Raw genomic sequence first — 16,215 nt, forward strand, 5'->3', positions numbered from 1 at the left:
TGTGTTTATACCAAAGGAACAAAGCTGAAATTATATATGTGATTATCTAATTGAGTCAACATCACAGTAAGCACTGTTTCACAGGAAAAGTCATTCTACAGTGTTAATTATTTAAGTTCACAGTTTCTTAAAGCTACATCATGATTTAGTAAAGGCTTCATTTTAAAAAATCTAAGTAGTATAATTGTAGAAGTTGAAGCTCTGCTTATTAGTTCATAGCTCATCAGCATTTTGGTTATTAGTTCTAATGTCTTATTTTCTTACATGCTATTGAAATAATATTATTTTGTTCATAATGGTAACTATGTACTTATTTTTACCTTGTTCCTGAAGTTTCTGCCATAATTTGTTTCATCACTTCCTTTTAAGTTTTAAAGTTTCTTTATGTACAACTTTGTAATGAGCATAATAAGTATATGTTATTTTGAATATATGCTTAGCTTTAAGGAAAAAGGCGAATCACAAGAAGTTGGAGAGTTACGCTGAGTCTTAAGATTCTTAGAGTGAGAGCAGTGTCAAGTACCCAAAGAGTTAATGATACTGATGATTTATACATAATATATTCAGAAGTGGTGCTCCTTCTTGATGGAAATTTATCACTATTTTTGTCTGGTCAGATAGGATCAGCGTCATTAGGAAAAGAACAAAAGTTTTCCTGAAGGAACTCTCCAGAGTTGAGAAGAGAGGGAAAGAGGAAGTGTGTGTGTTGGGACAGGGAGGGGGGAGATGCATAAAGACTGGGGGCCACAATGAGTTGTGAGATAGAACGTTCTGGAGAGACTCCATAAAGACACTGACACAAGAGAACTGTTTTGTTATTCTGAACCTTTTAGATGTACGAGGGAAGAGAAGGGACGTGTGTAACTAGTTAGGCACATCAGCGGGGAATGTGTCAGATGTTCACAGCTTTAGAAAGGGCGCTGACTGTGCTCTCGAGTGTCTGAAGGCGCACCTTTGCAGTGAGTGAAAATGCTAATGTATGGACATACTTGACATCTTCTTACTTGTTTGTTCTGTCCTTTCTGTGTATATGTCCCTGTTCAGATCTAAAGAGGAGACGTGAGAGGATCCAAGAGTGTTAAATTTTATCAGTTACCAGGAATCCTTTGAAAAGAGTAACAAAAGTGATTTAAGGGACTAGTCTGAGCTTTGTGTTTGTAACTTTCAATTTATATTTCTTTCCATAAGTTTCATAGGAGAATTTACAAAGGAATCCCACTCCAGCTCAGAGGTGAAGTCTGGGCACTGCTCCTGGAGATCCCAAAAATGAAGGAAGAGACCAGAGACCTGTACAGTGTGAGTACTGAGGGCCAGCCTGGCGTTTTGAAACCATCAGTCACAGTTGGGCCATATTCGTAAGGAAAATTAACACCTGGTTGCAGCTATTCATTTGCAATGCAGTATTAGTAATAGGTTTACAGTGTCACTTTTAGAGGTTTTAGGAAAATAATAGCAGAATTCAGTTTATCCAGCAGCTGCGTGTGTATGACTGACTGTTTTCTTCTTTCCCCCAAGATTGTTATGGCATTTCTAGGTTTTATTATTCATTAATAAAAGTGACCAGCAAGACTTGTAAATTGGCCAGTGCATTAAATTTACCTCCTTGTCATCTCAGCTATAGCCTTTCTAAACCTAAATTTTATATTAACCTTTGGAAGGAATAAGAAATGTATATCTAAAAATAAATGTTCCTCTGAAAGTATATATAAATAGAATAAGTTAAAATAACTGAAATGAAGAAAACTTATAATTTAAACCCAGTATTAATTAGAAAAGAAACTTTAGAACACTCTTTTGATACCTTCCTGTTTATGTATAAGTAAAATTTCATCAAAAAGAAGGTACCCACGGTGCATGGGTTTATTTCTGGGCTTTCTTTCTTGTTCCATTGGTCTGTATTTCTGTTTTTGTGCCACTACCATACTGTCTTGATGACACTAGCTTTCTGGTATAATCTGAAGTCGGGAAGGTTGATTCCTCCAGCTCCATTCTTCTTTCTCAAGACTGCTTTGGCTATTTGATGTCTTTTGCGTTTCCATATGAATTGTGAATTTTTTTGTTCTAGTTCTGTGAAAAATACCATTGGTAATTTGATAGGGATCACATTAAATCTGTAGATTGCATTTGGTAGTATAGTCATTTTCACAATATTGATTCTTCCTACCCAGGAACATGGAATATCTCTCCATCTGTTTATGTCGTTTCTGATTTCTTTCATTAGTGTCTTATAATTTTCTGTGTACAGTTCTTTTGTCTCCTTAGGCAAGTTTATTCCTAGATATTTAATTCTTTTTGTTGCAGTGGTGAATGGGATTGATTCCTTAATTTCTGTTTCTGATTTTTCATTGTTAGTATATAGATGTGCAAATGATTTCTGTATGTTGATTTTGATTCCTGCAACTTTGCTAAATTCACTGATTAGCTCTAGTAATTTTCTGATACTATCTTTAGGGTTTTCTATGTACAGTATCATGTCATCTGCAAACAGTGAGAGCTTTACTTCTTTTCTGATCTGGATTCCTTTTCTTTCTTTTTCTTCTCTGATTGCTGTAGCTAGGACATCCAGAACGATGTTGAATAATAGTGGCAAAAGGGGATATATGTGTACCTATGGCTAATTCATGTTGAGGTAGACAGAAAACAGCAAAATTCTGTAAAGCAGTTATCCTTCAATAAAATATAAATAAATTAAAAGACTTTTTTTCATCAAGATGTAAGGTTATAAATATTGGTTAATTTAAGCAGTTATTTTTTTTTAAAGCAGTTACTTTTTTTTTTAAAGTAAGACTTTTTAAATTAATTGTTTGGACCCTCCACAGATTATGAATTTATGTCTTGGGATTTTAGAGTTTAAAATTATTTTAAATGGTTGATTAGATATTGATTTGGCCGGAAAGTTTGTTTGGGTTTTTCTGTAAGAGGTTATGGAAATTTAATGAGAAAAAAACTACTTTTCCTTCATCTACTAAGATTTTTCTCAAACAGTGATAATGGTGGTGGCTCCTGAGCCAGTGCTCTTACCTACTGTTTCTCCCGTTCTTTTAACTGTATCTCATTGTTATCTGTCTCTCTGGGGTCTTGTGATCTGTGTCACAGATGGCAGGGGTCTGGCCACAGTGGTGGCCTGAAGACCTCACCTGCAGCCTTAGCAAGGCTGAAGAGTGTTGTCGGCCAGACCCACAACGAGGTGGCTAGCTTTTCATCCAGGTGCTTTCCACTGTGCTTCTGCCCTCAGGTTTATAGGCTCATGGATCCTATTTCTGTTAAGTAAGTGTTTATCCTTTATTATTGTGACATTCGTGGACTTAGTCTCAGAGATTACCCGAGAAGTTGCTTACCTCCTTTTGTTAGATAAATATGCTTAATTTCCTGTATTCTGCCCTTAGCTTGTCACCATTCTAGGACATAAATAGTCTTTCTGTTCTGTTATTTTTTTACCTACTTAACTGGGCTTTTCTCCTGCCATGAGGTCTTTTTTGTGTTAAGTTTTCTTGTCCTCTAGAATAATTCATATTATAGATGTGTTTGGGTGTTTTTCTCCCTTTCAACTAAATTGTATTTTAAAGCATATTTTATCATGTCTGGTCAAGCATTTCCTTTCTGGGGAGGGGGATGAGAAACAGAGGGCTGGAGAGGGCACAGACACGAGGAGGAAAATGTAGGGGAGTGGATGCCCTGAACTTGGGGCAGACCAGCCTTTCCCTTCACTCGACTCCCAGAACATCAGCAGTTGGGCACTTGTCCTCCTGAGCGGGGATCAGAAGAGTGTTTCTCTAGGAATCTGACCAGCCCAAGAAAATAACCCCCAAACTCCTGACTGCAGGGGAGGCCCAGTGAAAGCAGCTGGACCACTCTGCAGCGAAGACAGTTGTGAAGCCCGTCTGCACACACAACTTTCCATCAGCTTTCTTGTGTCTTCTTTCAAATACAAGCAGACAGTGAGGAGAGGAGCTAGGAGCTAGCATGGAAAATAGGGAACAAGTGGAAAAAGCAACTTATGGGAAACAGACCATAGAGCAAGAAAAAAACAGAAGAGCTATTGCTGATGTCTTCAGAGGGATAAAAAGAGATATTGCATCCATAAAACAAGTATAGGATGCTATAAAAGGAACATTCGAGAACAACAGAGCCTATGAATATAAAAGATGATAATAGAAATGAAAAATTCTAGAGGAGGGTTTGAAAATGACAAGTGAAGAAGTTTCCCAGAAAATAGATTGTGAAGTCAAAACTCAGTGAGTTTTTAAGATTGAAAAGATCCATCAAATGCCCAAACCTGTGGCTAAAAATAGATCCAAACCAAACACAGAAATTGCAAGTTTCAGAACTCAGAGATAGAAGCTCCTTTCTTATAAAGAAGAAGGAATTAGAATGGCAACACTGGAAGCCAGAAGACAGTGAAGGTGGTGCCTTTTGAGTAAAAATATTTTCTAACTTAGAATTCTAAAATAGTCAAATAGCTAAGAAAGAAGGTAGACTTAACAGATGTTCAGAGTATCAAAAAAATTGATCTTCCACACGTCTTTTCACAAAAACTACTGGAGGCCGAGCTCCTCAGAACAAGGAAATAAACCAAGAAAGATGTGAGATGCAGGAGCCAGGAAACCTAAGCAAAGCAAGGCCTAGCAGATGTTTGTGAGGGGGAGCCCCTGAGAAGCCCCACTGAGTAGCTGGTCCAAAGGCCCGAGGAGCCGGGTCTGTGGGGAGTTGAAAACAGGAGGTGCCTGTTCTGCTAGAAGAGCCAGGAGAGGCTGACAGCAGCCTAAAGTGAGCCTGGATCGAATCAGCAACACTTTACAGAAAACGAAGCCAATCGAGAAACGAGAAGCCGGGCAGTGATAAGCCCCAAGGAAAACTAGAACATTATGTTGGAAAGAAGAAAGGAATCACCGTGAACTGCCTGGCTTGCCTGGGAAGAGTCTTGGCAACGCAAACTCCAAACATTTTCCATCCAAGTGAAAATCTAGCTGTCCTGAGAGGACGGGAGGGAAGGAGGCAGCAGGGTGGTGGTGTGTGGACAGAGGGGAGCCTGCACTGTGCTCCTTGTTATGTTGTTATTTTTGAACCATGGAAATGGCTTTCCTTAATCAAAAAAGTTTTTTAATGAGAATTATTTTACTGTTTGTCATAGACTTTTTGACATTTGATTTCCATTAAAATGGCTTTCTTCTCTTTTTTCCTCTTCAGAAATTAAAACACAGAGCACGGGGTTGTTCGCCTGATATCAGACAGATAGACCTTGATGTCAACCGCACATTTAGGGACCATATCATGTTTAGAGACAGATACGGTGTGAAGTAAGTAAAGTTTAATATTATAAACTATGAATAGCATTTACAAATAGTCTTCATCAGCTTGAAATGTGCGTGTTTGGACTGTCCTGTATAGGTGATGATTTGGCTTCCGCCTCTGAGGGTTTACATTTTGGCAGATCCTTTGGTCCATATTATGTAAACTTTAGGATATAAGTTAGCTTAAATTTTTAATCTTTGACATATCCATGCTATTCTATTTGCTATAAAATCATTTTATGATCTATAAATTCTTAAATATATGGTAGATACTCTTATTAAAAATCTCAGAAAAGAAATGAGAGATTTTGTTACTTTTTGAGAACCGTGTCAGTAATAAATGCATTCTTAGAGCCTTGATTCCATGCACAGGTGAAACTAAAAAAATGGGAAATGGGTGAATAAAATGACAGTGACTGTTTAGGAATGCAATGTATAGTTTTGCTGTCCTCTGCATCAGTTAAGGTTCAGCCAGAGAAACAGAAACCAGTAAGAGATGTAAACTGCGGGATTTGCTGTGAGGAACTGGCTTACAGCGTGCCGGAACTGACTAGCAAGTTCAAGGACCGTAGTGCAGGTGTCAGGAAGGGCCTTGGGCGCTCTTACGACCTTTTGACCGATTGCACCAGGGCTTCCCAGATTATGGAGGGTAATCTCCCTGACTTCAAGTCAACTGATTATGTGTTTTGGTTACATTTACAAAAGACCTGTTTCACAGCCACACCTCCATTAGAGTTTGAATATCTAGGGATTGCAGCCCAGCCAAGTGCACATAAGAAGCTCACTATCACAGACCACACTCATCAACTTAATTTTTGAATAACGACAATAAAGTTGTACTTCCTTATAATATTCAGTACTTCCACAACTATTCTGCTTACAACTCAAAATATGCCAACCCCCTCCCGACAGAATGATGCTGAGTCCTTGGGGATATGTACTCCTTTTGCTTTGATACGTATAACCTAAATGCTGTGATATAAAGTCAGCTATTATTAAACATCTTATGGTAGATGGGGACATAAGGGAAAAGAGAAGGAGCAAAGCACATTAAAAATATATATGTATATCCACAGACATTGATACCAAAATAAGGAAAACATACTCTTAACAGATGTAGTCGTCATCTCCGTGACTGGGCATGCGGTCCCTGCTGGTCATAACTTACTTACCTTCCACTTCCCATCCCGTGTACCCTTTGCCCTCAACAGGCACCTTGGCTGCTGGGGGCCCTAAACCTTTATTCTTGGAGAGTCTACCATTAGCAGTCCTGCCTGAATTTGATTGTGGCGGTGTTCCGTGGACTTGAATCACTGGGTTCGGTTATACTCAAAGGCACCTTCAGTTATTCTCTGTCCCAGACGTGCTCTTGCTTATGTCCACCGTGTCCTAGCAGCTCACCTTTCCCCTTAACGACCAGGATCAGTCACTCCAGCTGGCACACTCGCCGCCTCCTTTGCCCGCTGATTGAGAGGCATGAGGAGCCCATAGTGGTAGGGGTGGCCAACCTGGCTCCCAGTTCGGTGGAAGTGTTTGTCTCCTAGTGGGGACACTCCTCTCTTTGGAGCCAGGACCTCTAGAGCAGCAGAGCCTAAGGTTGATGGAGCAGAAAGCAAACATGTTGTTAGTGGACAAGAGGCAACGGTGGGTGGAGCCACTCCTGTTCCCACGCTTGGATCCTGGGCCCTGAATCCTGGCCAGGGGAGAGGTGATGCCAGTCCTGGAAGTCGATTTCCAGCGGACACCGCCCCCTAGGGGACGTGCCCCCACCCTGCAAGGTGCTGCGGGATGCTGGCCCTGTGAATGAGGCTTCAGCAGGCTGGTCCACAGCTCCGTCCAGCCGGCCCCTTCTGTGGGGATGATTCTATAGTGAGAACTGAAAGAGGACACCAAATTGAAGACATGGTGATGTGCTTTGTGCTTTTTGTTATAAATCCTTTCTGTCAAAATGAGTGTTATCTAGCCTCAAGTTTGGGCTGTGTATTGTTTAAATTTGAGCTTGGGGTCATTTCTTTATAATAATAGTAGCTTTATCTGGATTATCTATTTATCATCAGTCAAACTGTGTGTTTTTTTTTTTTTTTTAAGTTCCTAATTTTAAAAGTGAAAAAACTAAATCGTGTTCCATGTAAATTTCTTTCCTCTAGGCAACAATCCCTGTTCCACGTTCTTGCTGCATATTCTATTTATAATACGGTAAGTCAGCGCCTGCCTGCCTGCCTGCCTCTTTGAGCTGTGTTCTGGGCACCTGGAGGAAATCTTTGGGCCTCCTTCCTGAAAAAACCCCCTTGGCCTGTGTTGCTTCATCTCAGGACTGGACGGTCTGTGTGGACCTTCCCAAGGCTCCCTCATCTGCCCCAGGGTATCAGAGCAGAGTTGCTTGGAAAGTGGGAAGAACCACAGTAGGACAGCAAAGCTCACTTTTCCCCCCTTACTACAGATTGCTTTGTTTTGTGGTGGTGTTTTTCTTGTTTTTATTTTAAGCACTTAGGACTGGGAATCGGCAGGGCAAGAGGGGCAGGAAGTAGTGGCTAGATTAATTCTATTTGACTCTTGGTGACTCTTCGTTCCCCTGGGAGGTTGCCTTTCAGAATCACATTTCGTTTATTTGGTGAGGTCCGGATAGCAGAACGTAGGTACCTACTTGCTGTCTCCTGGAGTAAGCCAAAACTAAACATTTTGGTATTAGAACATGTTATTCTTAAGGCATTGATTACTCTTGAGGGAGAGAGATTTGGCGGAAGAGATCAGCTAGTGTCAACGCCAGTATAGATGCCAAGTAAATGCTTTGCTGACCAGATTCCAGGAAGGACACCTTGAACCTTGAGGTGTACCATTTCTACTGTAATCAAAACCTTTTAAGTTACAAGGGACAGAAATTCACTCAACCTAGGGCAAGTTAAAAAGGAATTGATTAAAGGGACATCTCATAGAAATGAAGCTGAGGGTGGCTGTTGGAGCTGGAGGGTAAGAAGCCTACAGGGAGAAGAGCTCCTCTTTCTGTCCCGCTCGGGGCCACGTGGTGACTCTGATTGTCTCTGGAAACTGTTCATTGTACTGTTTCTCTCTTCAGATGTCTCTCTGTGCCTGCTTGTCTGTTTTTCTTAGGCTGCTTTGCAGCCATAGCCTCAATGTGGGCATTCTGTTCAACTACATACCACCGTATACATAGTTGTGGCTTTATTCAGTTGTCCTAGAGAAACATGTGATTAATGAATGAGTAAAATTGTCATGCAGCTGAATTAATGCTTCCCTGGGGTTAGGGAATCCCGTTCCCTAGGGAATCCCAGGAACGGCGAAGCCTGGTGGGCTGCCGTCTGTGAGGTTGCACAGAGTCGGACACGACTGACGCAACTTAGCAGCAGCAGCAGGAGTTAGGTGTCCTCGTCTCCATGAGCCGTGGTTCACATGTCATGACATGGATCCCTAAGGCCATGCGATATGACATATAAGTGTCATTATGTGTAATTATGGGGAGAATGGGCAGTTCTCAGGGAAGGGGCTTAGACTGGAAGGGGTCCCCCAAAATATGTCTCTGTAAGGATCTGGAAATCTAGAGAAAAGACAGCCAACTGGGAACTGTGCAAGGAGAGAAATTTGCCAACATCTGAGCAAAGAGGAGGAATATTGAGCTGAGAATCACACATAAAACAGACATAGAAACAGTGCTCTTTACAGAAAGTGTAAGAACAGTATTGAGCAGAGGTCAGTAAAGTCCTTGTAGGTTAGCCTTGTCCACACTTCTGCATGTATCCTTCAACACAAACACAGTCTTTGATAGCATGTGGTTCAGTACTGTGAAGGCTATAATATTTCTCTGTAGAACTGCGCATTAAGTAATGTATTTAGGCCTTTTCTGTTTTCTACCTCAGTTCTTCATACCTGCCTGTACATGTAATTTGATCTTAAAACCCCCGGTTTCTCTGTTCTCGTTTCTCTTTAGGAGGTTGGATACTGTCAGGGGATGAGCCAGATCACAGCCTTGCTCCTCATGTATATGAACGAGGAAGATGCCTTCTGGGCCCTGGTCAAGCTGTTCTCAGGTCCCAAACACGCCATGCACGGTAAGAGGACCCTGAGGCTGATGACCAGCAACAAACAGGGGAGGGAGAGACTGGCAGGTTCGAACAAAGTCAGACTTGGGGGTGATGCTTGGTAGAGTCAAGTATAGAAACTTGTCTAGGGGCGTGTTTAATTCACTAGTATTTATTACTAATTTCTTATTTAATTCTTCTTCATTGAACTTTTCTAAGCTTTTCTGTTCAGATTTATAGTCCTTCGTCTTTACTACAAAATACACTATTGACGTTTTAAAATTCTTTCCTTACTTGCCCTGGTTAGGAGAAACTAGGTTTGGAAGAATTTAGGAAAAACTGAATTCTTGGAAGCTTTTGATCGAAACTGTTAGACAGTCATGCCTTCAGAGAAATGTCTACTGTTGACTGGATATTGCGATTTATACCAGTTTGTTAGAGAATATTAATTGAGAAATGACACTGAGGTGTTTAAAGGAAAGGCCCACAGTGATTTGGTATGTCAAATATGTGTTTTAATTCTTTCAGACTTAAAATTGGTTCCATCTTACAGTAAAAAAAGCTGATAACATATTCTGGGAAGTTTGATATTTCAAAGCTTGCATAATTTTTTGGTTTTCAAGTTATTACACTGTTTTGAATAATATTTTCCTTATATTTGCCAAGCATATGCAATAAACTTAACTTGAGAGAGTTTGGACTGAAACTTCTCTTGAAAATAAAAGTGGTGTTTCTCTATATAATGCAAAATTATTTTCTCAATGCCATTGAGTGTGATGATACCAAATTAAAAACAGTTTTAAATCGCTCCGAGAATGGACCATCATTCTCTTTGTGAACGTTAAAGCTTCATGTGGTGGGGAACCTGCCACAGGTTAAAGTGATGTTTTAAATTTTCAAAACTATGACCTTCCATAGTTTATTAAATCTCACATTCTTACCATGTGCTTATTGTCGAAGCATTGTGTGTATGTGTATATGTTTGCATTTAGCTATCTCCTTCAGTGTTTGCTGTGAATTTTTTAAAAAATAAATACTGTCTACATGATAAGTGTTTCTGGACTCTTTGCATCCCATAAGTGGACTCCATTAGTAAGACACGTTACATTGAGCTGCCATTCAATAGTATCATTGCAAAAGGCATCTTGAAGAAACACAACTCTTCCTTATCAGTCTTTATTTTGCTTTAGCGTGAGATGGCATTGCTGATAACCTTGGAAGTACAGTGGAATATTAACAGCTTAAGTAGTGTGTAATTATGTGGAATACTGTCCAGTTTTAGAAAATCCATCTCTTTTAAGAAGCCTGGTAACTTGCTTGCAGTAGTTACTGTCAGCAGTCTAAGCTATGTGTGTGTACTCAGTCATGTCTGACTCTCTGTGGACTGCAGCCCACCAGGCTCCTCTGTCCATGGGATTTCCCAGGCAGGAACACTGGAGTGGGTTGCTATGTCCTTCTCTAGAGGAGCTTTCCGATCCAGGGATCAAACCTACCTCCCTTGTGCTTCCTGCATTGGCAGGTGGGTTCTTTACCACTGCACCACCTGGGAAGCCCCAGACTAATCTACAAAGCAGTACTTATTTTAATATTCTAACATTTACATTTACAAACCAGTTTAGGTCATTGTTATGGGTAAGTTTGTACCTAGAGATATTTGTTTCTAGATCTGCCTATGAAATTTTATAACTGAAGGCTACCTCAGTTCTTTGCATTTCCTATATGAAGCTGTTATCACTCACAAAAGTGTAATGTGAGGGCTGAAGCATGAGATTTAAAATACCAAGTCTGGAACCCCACTGAAAAGGGAAGCGGTGTTGGGTATCTTAGCATCCTTGAGCTCTGTTTATTACTGAAGGAATTGCCTTTTTCAAAATCAGACTTTGTCTTGAGTTTCTTCCAAGCCCCACTCCTCTCAAATTGACCATGAAAGTGGCAGTAGAGAGAGAGAGTTTTGTGGTTTTTTTTATGAAATTATTTCACCAGAAAGTATTACTAGGGGAGGAATTTTCTATCTCTGGAGATTTTTACACACTCCTTAGAAAGCTGAGAATCGGTTAAGAAATAGCCCTTCCCCAAGGATCATAAAGCAGTTCTTCCCAGCAGTGTTCCGCAGTTTCTTGCAGGGACATACTTTTACGTTTTGGAAACATGCGTTCTGTGGGGAAATATTGGACTCCAAGATCAGATAAGTCTGGGAGATGAGGTAAACCAAGAAAAACAAGTGTCTTTAGTCTATGAAACAACTTAGAAACATTCAAAAGCTCATACGCCTGTGAACAGATGCAAAAAAGGGTATATGTGACATACAGTATTTCTCCTGGATTCTTTTAAAAACATAGAACACTTATTAACGTCTTTTGAAGTTACCTAGAACCCAGGCTGAAGAACCCATATGGAGAAATCAAATTCATTGTGTGTGCATCCTTTTTAATGGACTATTAGAATATCTGAAAGGAAACTTGTGAATAAAAATAGATGTAAATTTCCATGAGTTACATACACAAAGTTAATACTAACTTCCCATTTACAGTTACTTCCTAGAAATCTTATAGATTGTATTGCGTAATCATTTGGGATAGACTATGTTAACATTGATCATACATGCCCGTATGTTTTAGTTTATGTTACATATCACTTATAAAAAGGATTAAAAAGTGATATTAACCTGGGAATCATGGTTACTCTTAATGATACTGTTAGAGTAAGCCCGAAAAAAGTAATACAGTGTTTGTTTTATATAATGGGGAAGCAAAATAAGTGATCAAGATTAGAATAACTTATAGAAGTGTGTGTTTACCCAGTACTTCAAGGAAACAGATAATCTTGATAAAAAGCTTCAGTTTCCATTTTTTCTTATTTTCCCTTTTAATTCAGAAATACTCTGTCCTCTTTTATATTTTTACAAGGTGATAGGCGATCCTTAGCAAACACATACTAGGCTGTAAGTTTTCATTAATCAAAGCTTATACATAATTGTTACCTTGGAGAGAAGTAAAAATATTTGGGTAACTATTAGGTTTGTTTTTATTGTTGTTAACAGCTAAAAGATAAAAGAAATATGTTGCATTTTAAACTAGGGGTTTCTGTTGTTATTATTTATGAAGTATTGTTTTTATGTTTGTATTCTAGGATTTTTTGTCCATGGTTTTCCCAAACTCTTGAGGTTTCAAGAACATCATGAAAAAATACTGAATAAATTTTTGTCCAAGCTTAAGCAGCACTTGGTAGGTAGATATGACCTTGACTTACACCCACCTATACCAAGAATAAAGCTAGAAGACTTGAGTGCAGCCATTGGTCCCCATTACTCTATTGGTGTACAGTCTCGTCCATTTCATTTACTGAGCAGTTACAGTTGCTCACAGGACATTAGATTTGTGGAATTTAGCACCGCTGAACTATCACAGCCCTAACTCATAGCATCAGTCGCCTTTGAAGCTGATACATAATAATACAAACAATATAGTTTTTAAGGGTATGTGATTCCTCAGTGATTTAGGAGGTTTTTTAATTGCACTAAAGTATTTGCACTAAAATATTTTAAGGATCATACAGACTCGTCCTCAGTGAATCACATGCATACTCCTCTGAAAAAATACAGTAATTTAGTAAAGCAACGATGCTTCCTTTTAGAATATATTAAAAGAGAATCAAAGTGTTGTATTACAGTCTTATCTTATGAGGGGTTTATTCTCAGGGTGATTTTCAAAAGTACAACTGAGGAAGAAGAGAGAGTCAGAAGAGAAAAAGTGGAAATACCGCAGCACAGGGGAGATTCGTAATGAATGGTTTTGTTCAGCTGTGACAGCTGCCTCCAACAACCTGCCTAACTTAGTATTTATTATATTGTCATGTTTTGTGTGCAGCAATCCAGAAATTGTGAAATTTTTGTTTTTTCCAGGATTCTCAAGAAGTCTACACAAGTTTTTACACAATGAAATGGTTTTTTCAATGTTTCCTTGATCGGGTGAGTGTTTATTTTAAAAGTCCAATCATAAAATTAAAAATACCAGACGAGGACAAACTGTTCATCTTATTTCTGTTTTGTTTTTAATTATAGACGCCCTTTACACTAAACCTCAGAATATGGGACATCTATATCTTCGAAGGAGAGCGAGTTCTTACTGCTATGTCTTACACAATCTTAAAATTACACAGAAGTAAGAAAGCATTTAATTATAAAGATTTCACAAAAGCTAGCCTTGTTTTAAATCTTGACTTCTCGTTACCCACCCAACTTCAAGGTCATTTCTTTTTAGTAATGAGTTTAAAAATTCTTTAAAATCAGTGAAGAAATTATCTTCAGTTGGTGGTTTTCCCTCGTTGGTTCTTCGTCGTGACTAGAAGCTTACTCCTTGCAAAACTCTTAATTCTTTTCTCTGTGTCAGTTTCATCTTCACATTTAAGTTGAATGTAGTATGTTGGTTTTACTACTACTAATATTCTTACTAGTTACTTGTTTCCATGGTGTGTGTGTGGGGATGTCCCTTATTTATTTTTTTTTTCTTTGATAAGTTTAATAGGAAAAGGGAGAGACCAAAGAAGCCAGGCCCTTTAGTTAACAGGTCTACAGAGGGCGTTTTCTGTGATTGCTTCACCAGGAAAAGAGCATCCAGCCCCACGCCATAGATCAGAGTTGGGGACCCTCCCCCTGTCTCCCTGTCTGGCTGCTTTGTGGCCTCTGTAGCAAGTACCCTCCAGGCCCACAGTTGTCCAAATGTAGCAAAAGGCCTTCAGTTGCAATATTGCAAGGGCTTGGTAAATAAGATATGCTGTGCCTTACTCTGAAAGTCAAGAAGTGAGAGTTGCTCTTTATGAATATGAGGGACCTTATTCACCTTAAAGTCTTAAACTACCCTTAAAACTTAGGTACTCCTTTTGTGACCATGCAGAGAAGGGAAGAGAAGCTCACGTGGGTGCTCCTCAGGCAGCACCTCCCGCCTGCGGCACAGCCTGAGTTCACGCTCACTGTATACTCCGCCCGCTTGCCTTGTTCTTGAATGGTCATCTCTTCAGTTTCCCAGCTCAGTGACACATTAGCTGAGTGCTTGGGGTCCTGATCTCTAGTTTTCCTCCCCGCTGTGGCTTTGTTCTAAGAATGTCCTTGGTACTTTGATAGGAAATGGTTTGATTGCTTACTTGAAAAGCATGGTCTTCAGGAGCACCAGATTATTCAGATTCTAGATAAGACTGAAACTTTAAAATCACATCTGTGTTGTTTACTCTGAGAGAAGAGGATTCAGAAGTCTTGAGGTTCACGTCCCTGCCTCCCCAACACCAAACCACAGCCCTAAGATGAAGCAGTTTGGCAGTGAACTGCCTCCCAAAACTCAGATCTGTGGTCATAACCGCAGGAAGTCAGTCAGTCTCCCTCCCTCCCCTCTCCCCACCATGCCCTTCTTTTCTCTCTCTCTGGATTATGAACTGACCAAGATGTAGAACAGAAGCATACTCTGTGTTAAGGTATATACTTACCAGTTGAACATTCCTTTAGCAGTGAGAAAGCCCCATAACTCTCTTCCTCCTCTTAAATTGTGTTTCACTTATGACTCTTGATTAATTTTGACAAGTAAAAAGTTCCTCTACTCTTTGTAAATTAACCTTAAACACAACAACTACTTTAAATCCTACTATCATTAGGTTAAACTCTGGAAAGCCTTTGCTGTTGTGTACTCTTTCTTCATTAGGAAGACAGAGATCAAGGACTTATATGAAGTTCCTTCATCATATAAAGCTTCTGGGCCAATAGTTACCTGAGGCTCCTAAGATTTTTTCTTGTTTTTTTCCTGATTCCCTTACCAATATTTAGAGGCATTGTTATTTAAAAAAGAAAAATCACACTGTGACTTTAAACAGTAAAAAAAAAAAAAAGGCAACCTAAATGCCCAGTATTAGAAGACCAATTATTCATAAATTTAGAGCATACACACAGTGGATTCTTATGCAGTTGTTAATAATGACAGCATAAAATCATACTTGTTGAAGTGAGAGGTATCAGTGATACACCATTGACTGGGGGAAAGCAAAGAGGTGAATAATGTGTAAAGTATCATTTACTTCTGTAAGTTGAACTGCAATGTACACACATCTGCTTGTAGGACACTGGCATAGTATCAATACAGATAAAATTAATAATCCAGATTTTCAAGAAATTTGGAGAGGGGCATTGGTGGTTTAGTGGTAGAATTCTTGCCTCCGAGATTTTTGAAAAACTCTGAGACAGTTAAAATACAGACCTAGAAGTGGCTATGCCTGTGGCAGTCACAGCTGTTATCAGGAAAACACATACATCATCCTGGGTGGTCTTTGTCAGTCTCCGGTCTCTAGGAGCTCATGCTCTGGGGAAAAATAATACCCAGGTATGGTTATTCTTACACCTGTGAGAAGGTATTTAGCAGCATTCACCTTTCCCCAGTCCCCCGAGGCTACCTGCTTTTCTCTGTGAACTGCTTTTCTCTGTGCTTTAATATCAGGAAACAGTTTTGTACTAACTGAGTTTTGGTGATAGTCACAAGGCTATTTGGAAGTTGTATGTGGTGCACTCTTAAAAATAGACATCGAATAAAATACGTTTTCTTCTCAACCTAAAGTAGCCATTGTATATTTTTCTCATCTTTTCTTAGAACATCTTATGAGATTGTCCATGGAAGAACTTGTAGAATTTCTTCAGGAGACCTTGGCAAAGGATTTTTTCTTCGAAGATGACTTTGTAATAGAGCAGCTCCAGATTTCTATGGCAGAACTGAAGCGGGCAAAGCTCGACCTTCCAGAGCCTGGTAAGGAAATAGCCAGATGCTTTATGTATAACTTACAGTTAAGATCAGGAGATACCGTGCAGTTAACATGGCCCATTGCTGTGAAAACGTCTGCATACTTGTGATGACATTATG

General features: G+C 39.5%; 1 protein-coding gene across 5 annotated transcripts in view; it reads left to right on the forward strand.

Moving 5' to 3' along the window:
* The window catches only part of USP6NL (USP6 N-terminal like), a 139,633-nt gene that overhangs the window by 110,118 nt on the left and 13,300 nt on the right, over positions 1–16,215 (forward strand). For all 5 annotated transcript variants that reach the window (XM_070380892.1, XM_070380893.1, XM_070380894.1 and 2 more), the window contains 8 exons: positions 1,189–1,296; positions 5,188–5,297; positions 7,439–7,487; positions 9,235–9,355; positions 12,455–12,549; positions 13,227–13,292; positions 13,386–13,485; positions 15,949–16,101. In XM_070380892.1, the coding sequence (XP_070236993.1) occupies positions 1,189–1,296; positions 5,188–5,297; positions 7,439–7,487; positions 9,235–9,355; positions 12,455–12,549; positions 13,227–13,292; positions 13,386–13,485; positions 15,949–16,101 (802 nt within the window). The remainder of the gene's footprint in view (positions 1–1,188; positions 1,297–5,187; positions 5,298–7,438; positions 7,488–9,234; positions 9,356–12,454; positions 12,550–13,226; positions 13,293–13,385; positions 13,486–15,948; positions 16,102–16,215) is intronic.

The sequence above is a fragment of the Bos mutus genome, chromosome 13, assembly GCF_027580195.1.
Source record: "Bos mutus isolate GX-2022 chromosome 13, NWIPB_WYAK_1.1, whole genome shotgun sequence".
NCBI lineage: Eukaryota > Metazoa > Chordata > Mammalia > Artiodactyla > Bovidae > Bos > Bos mutus.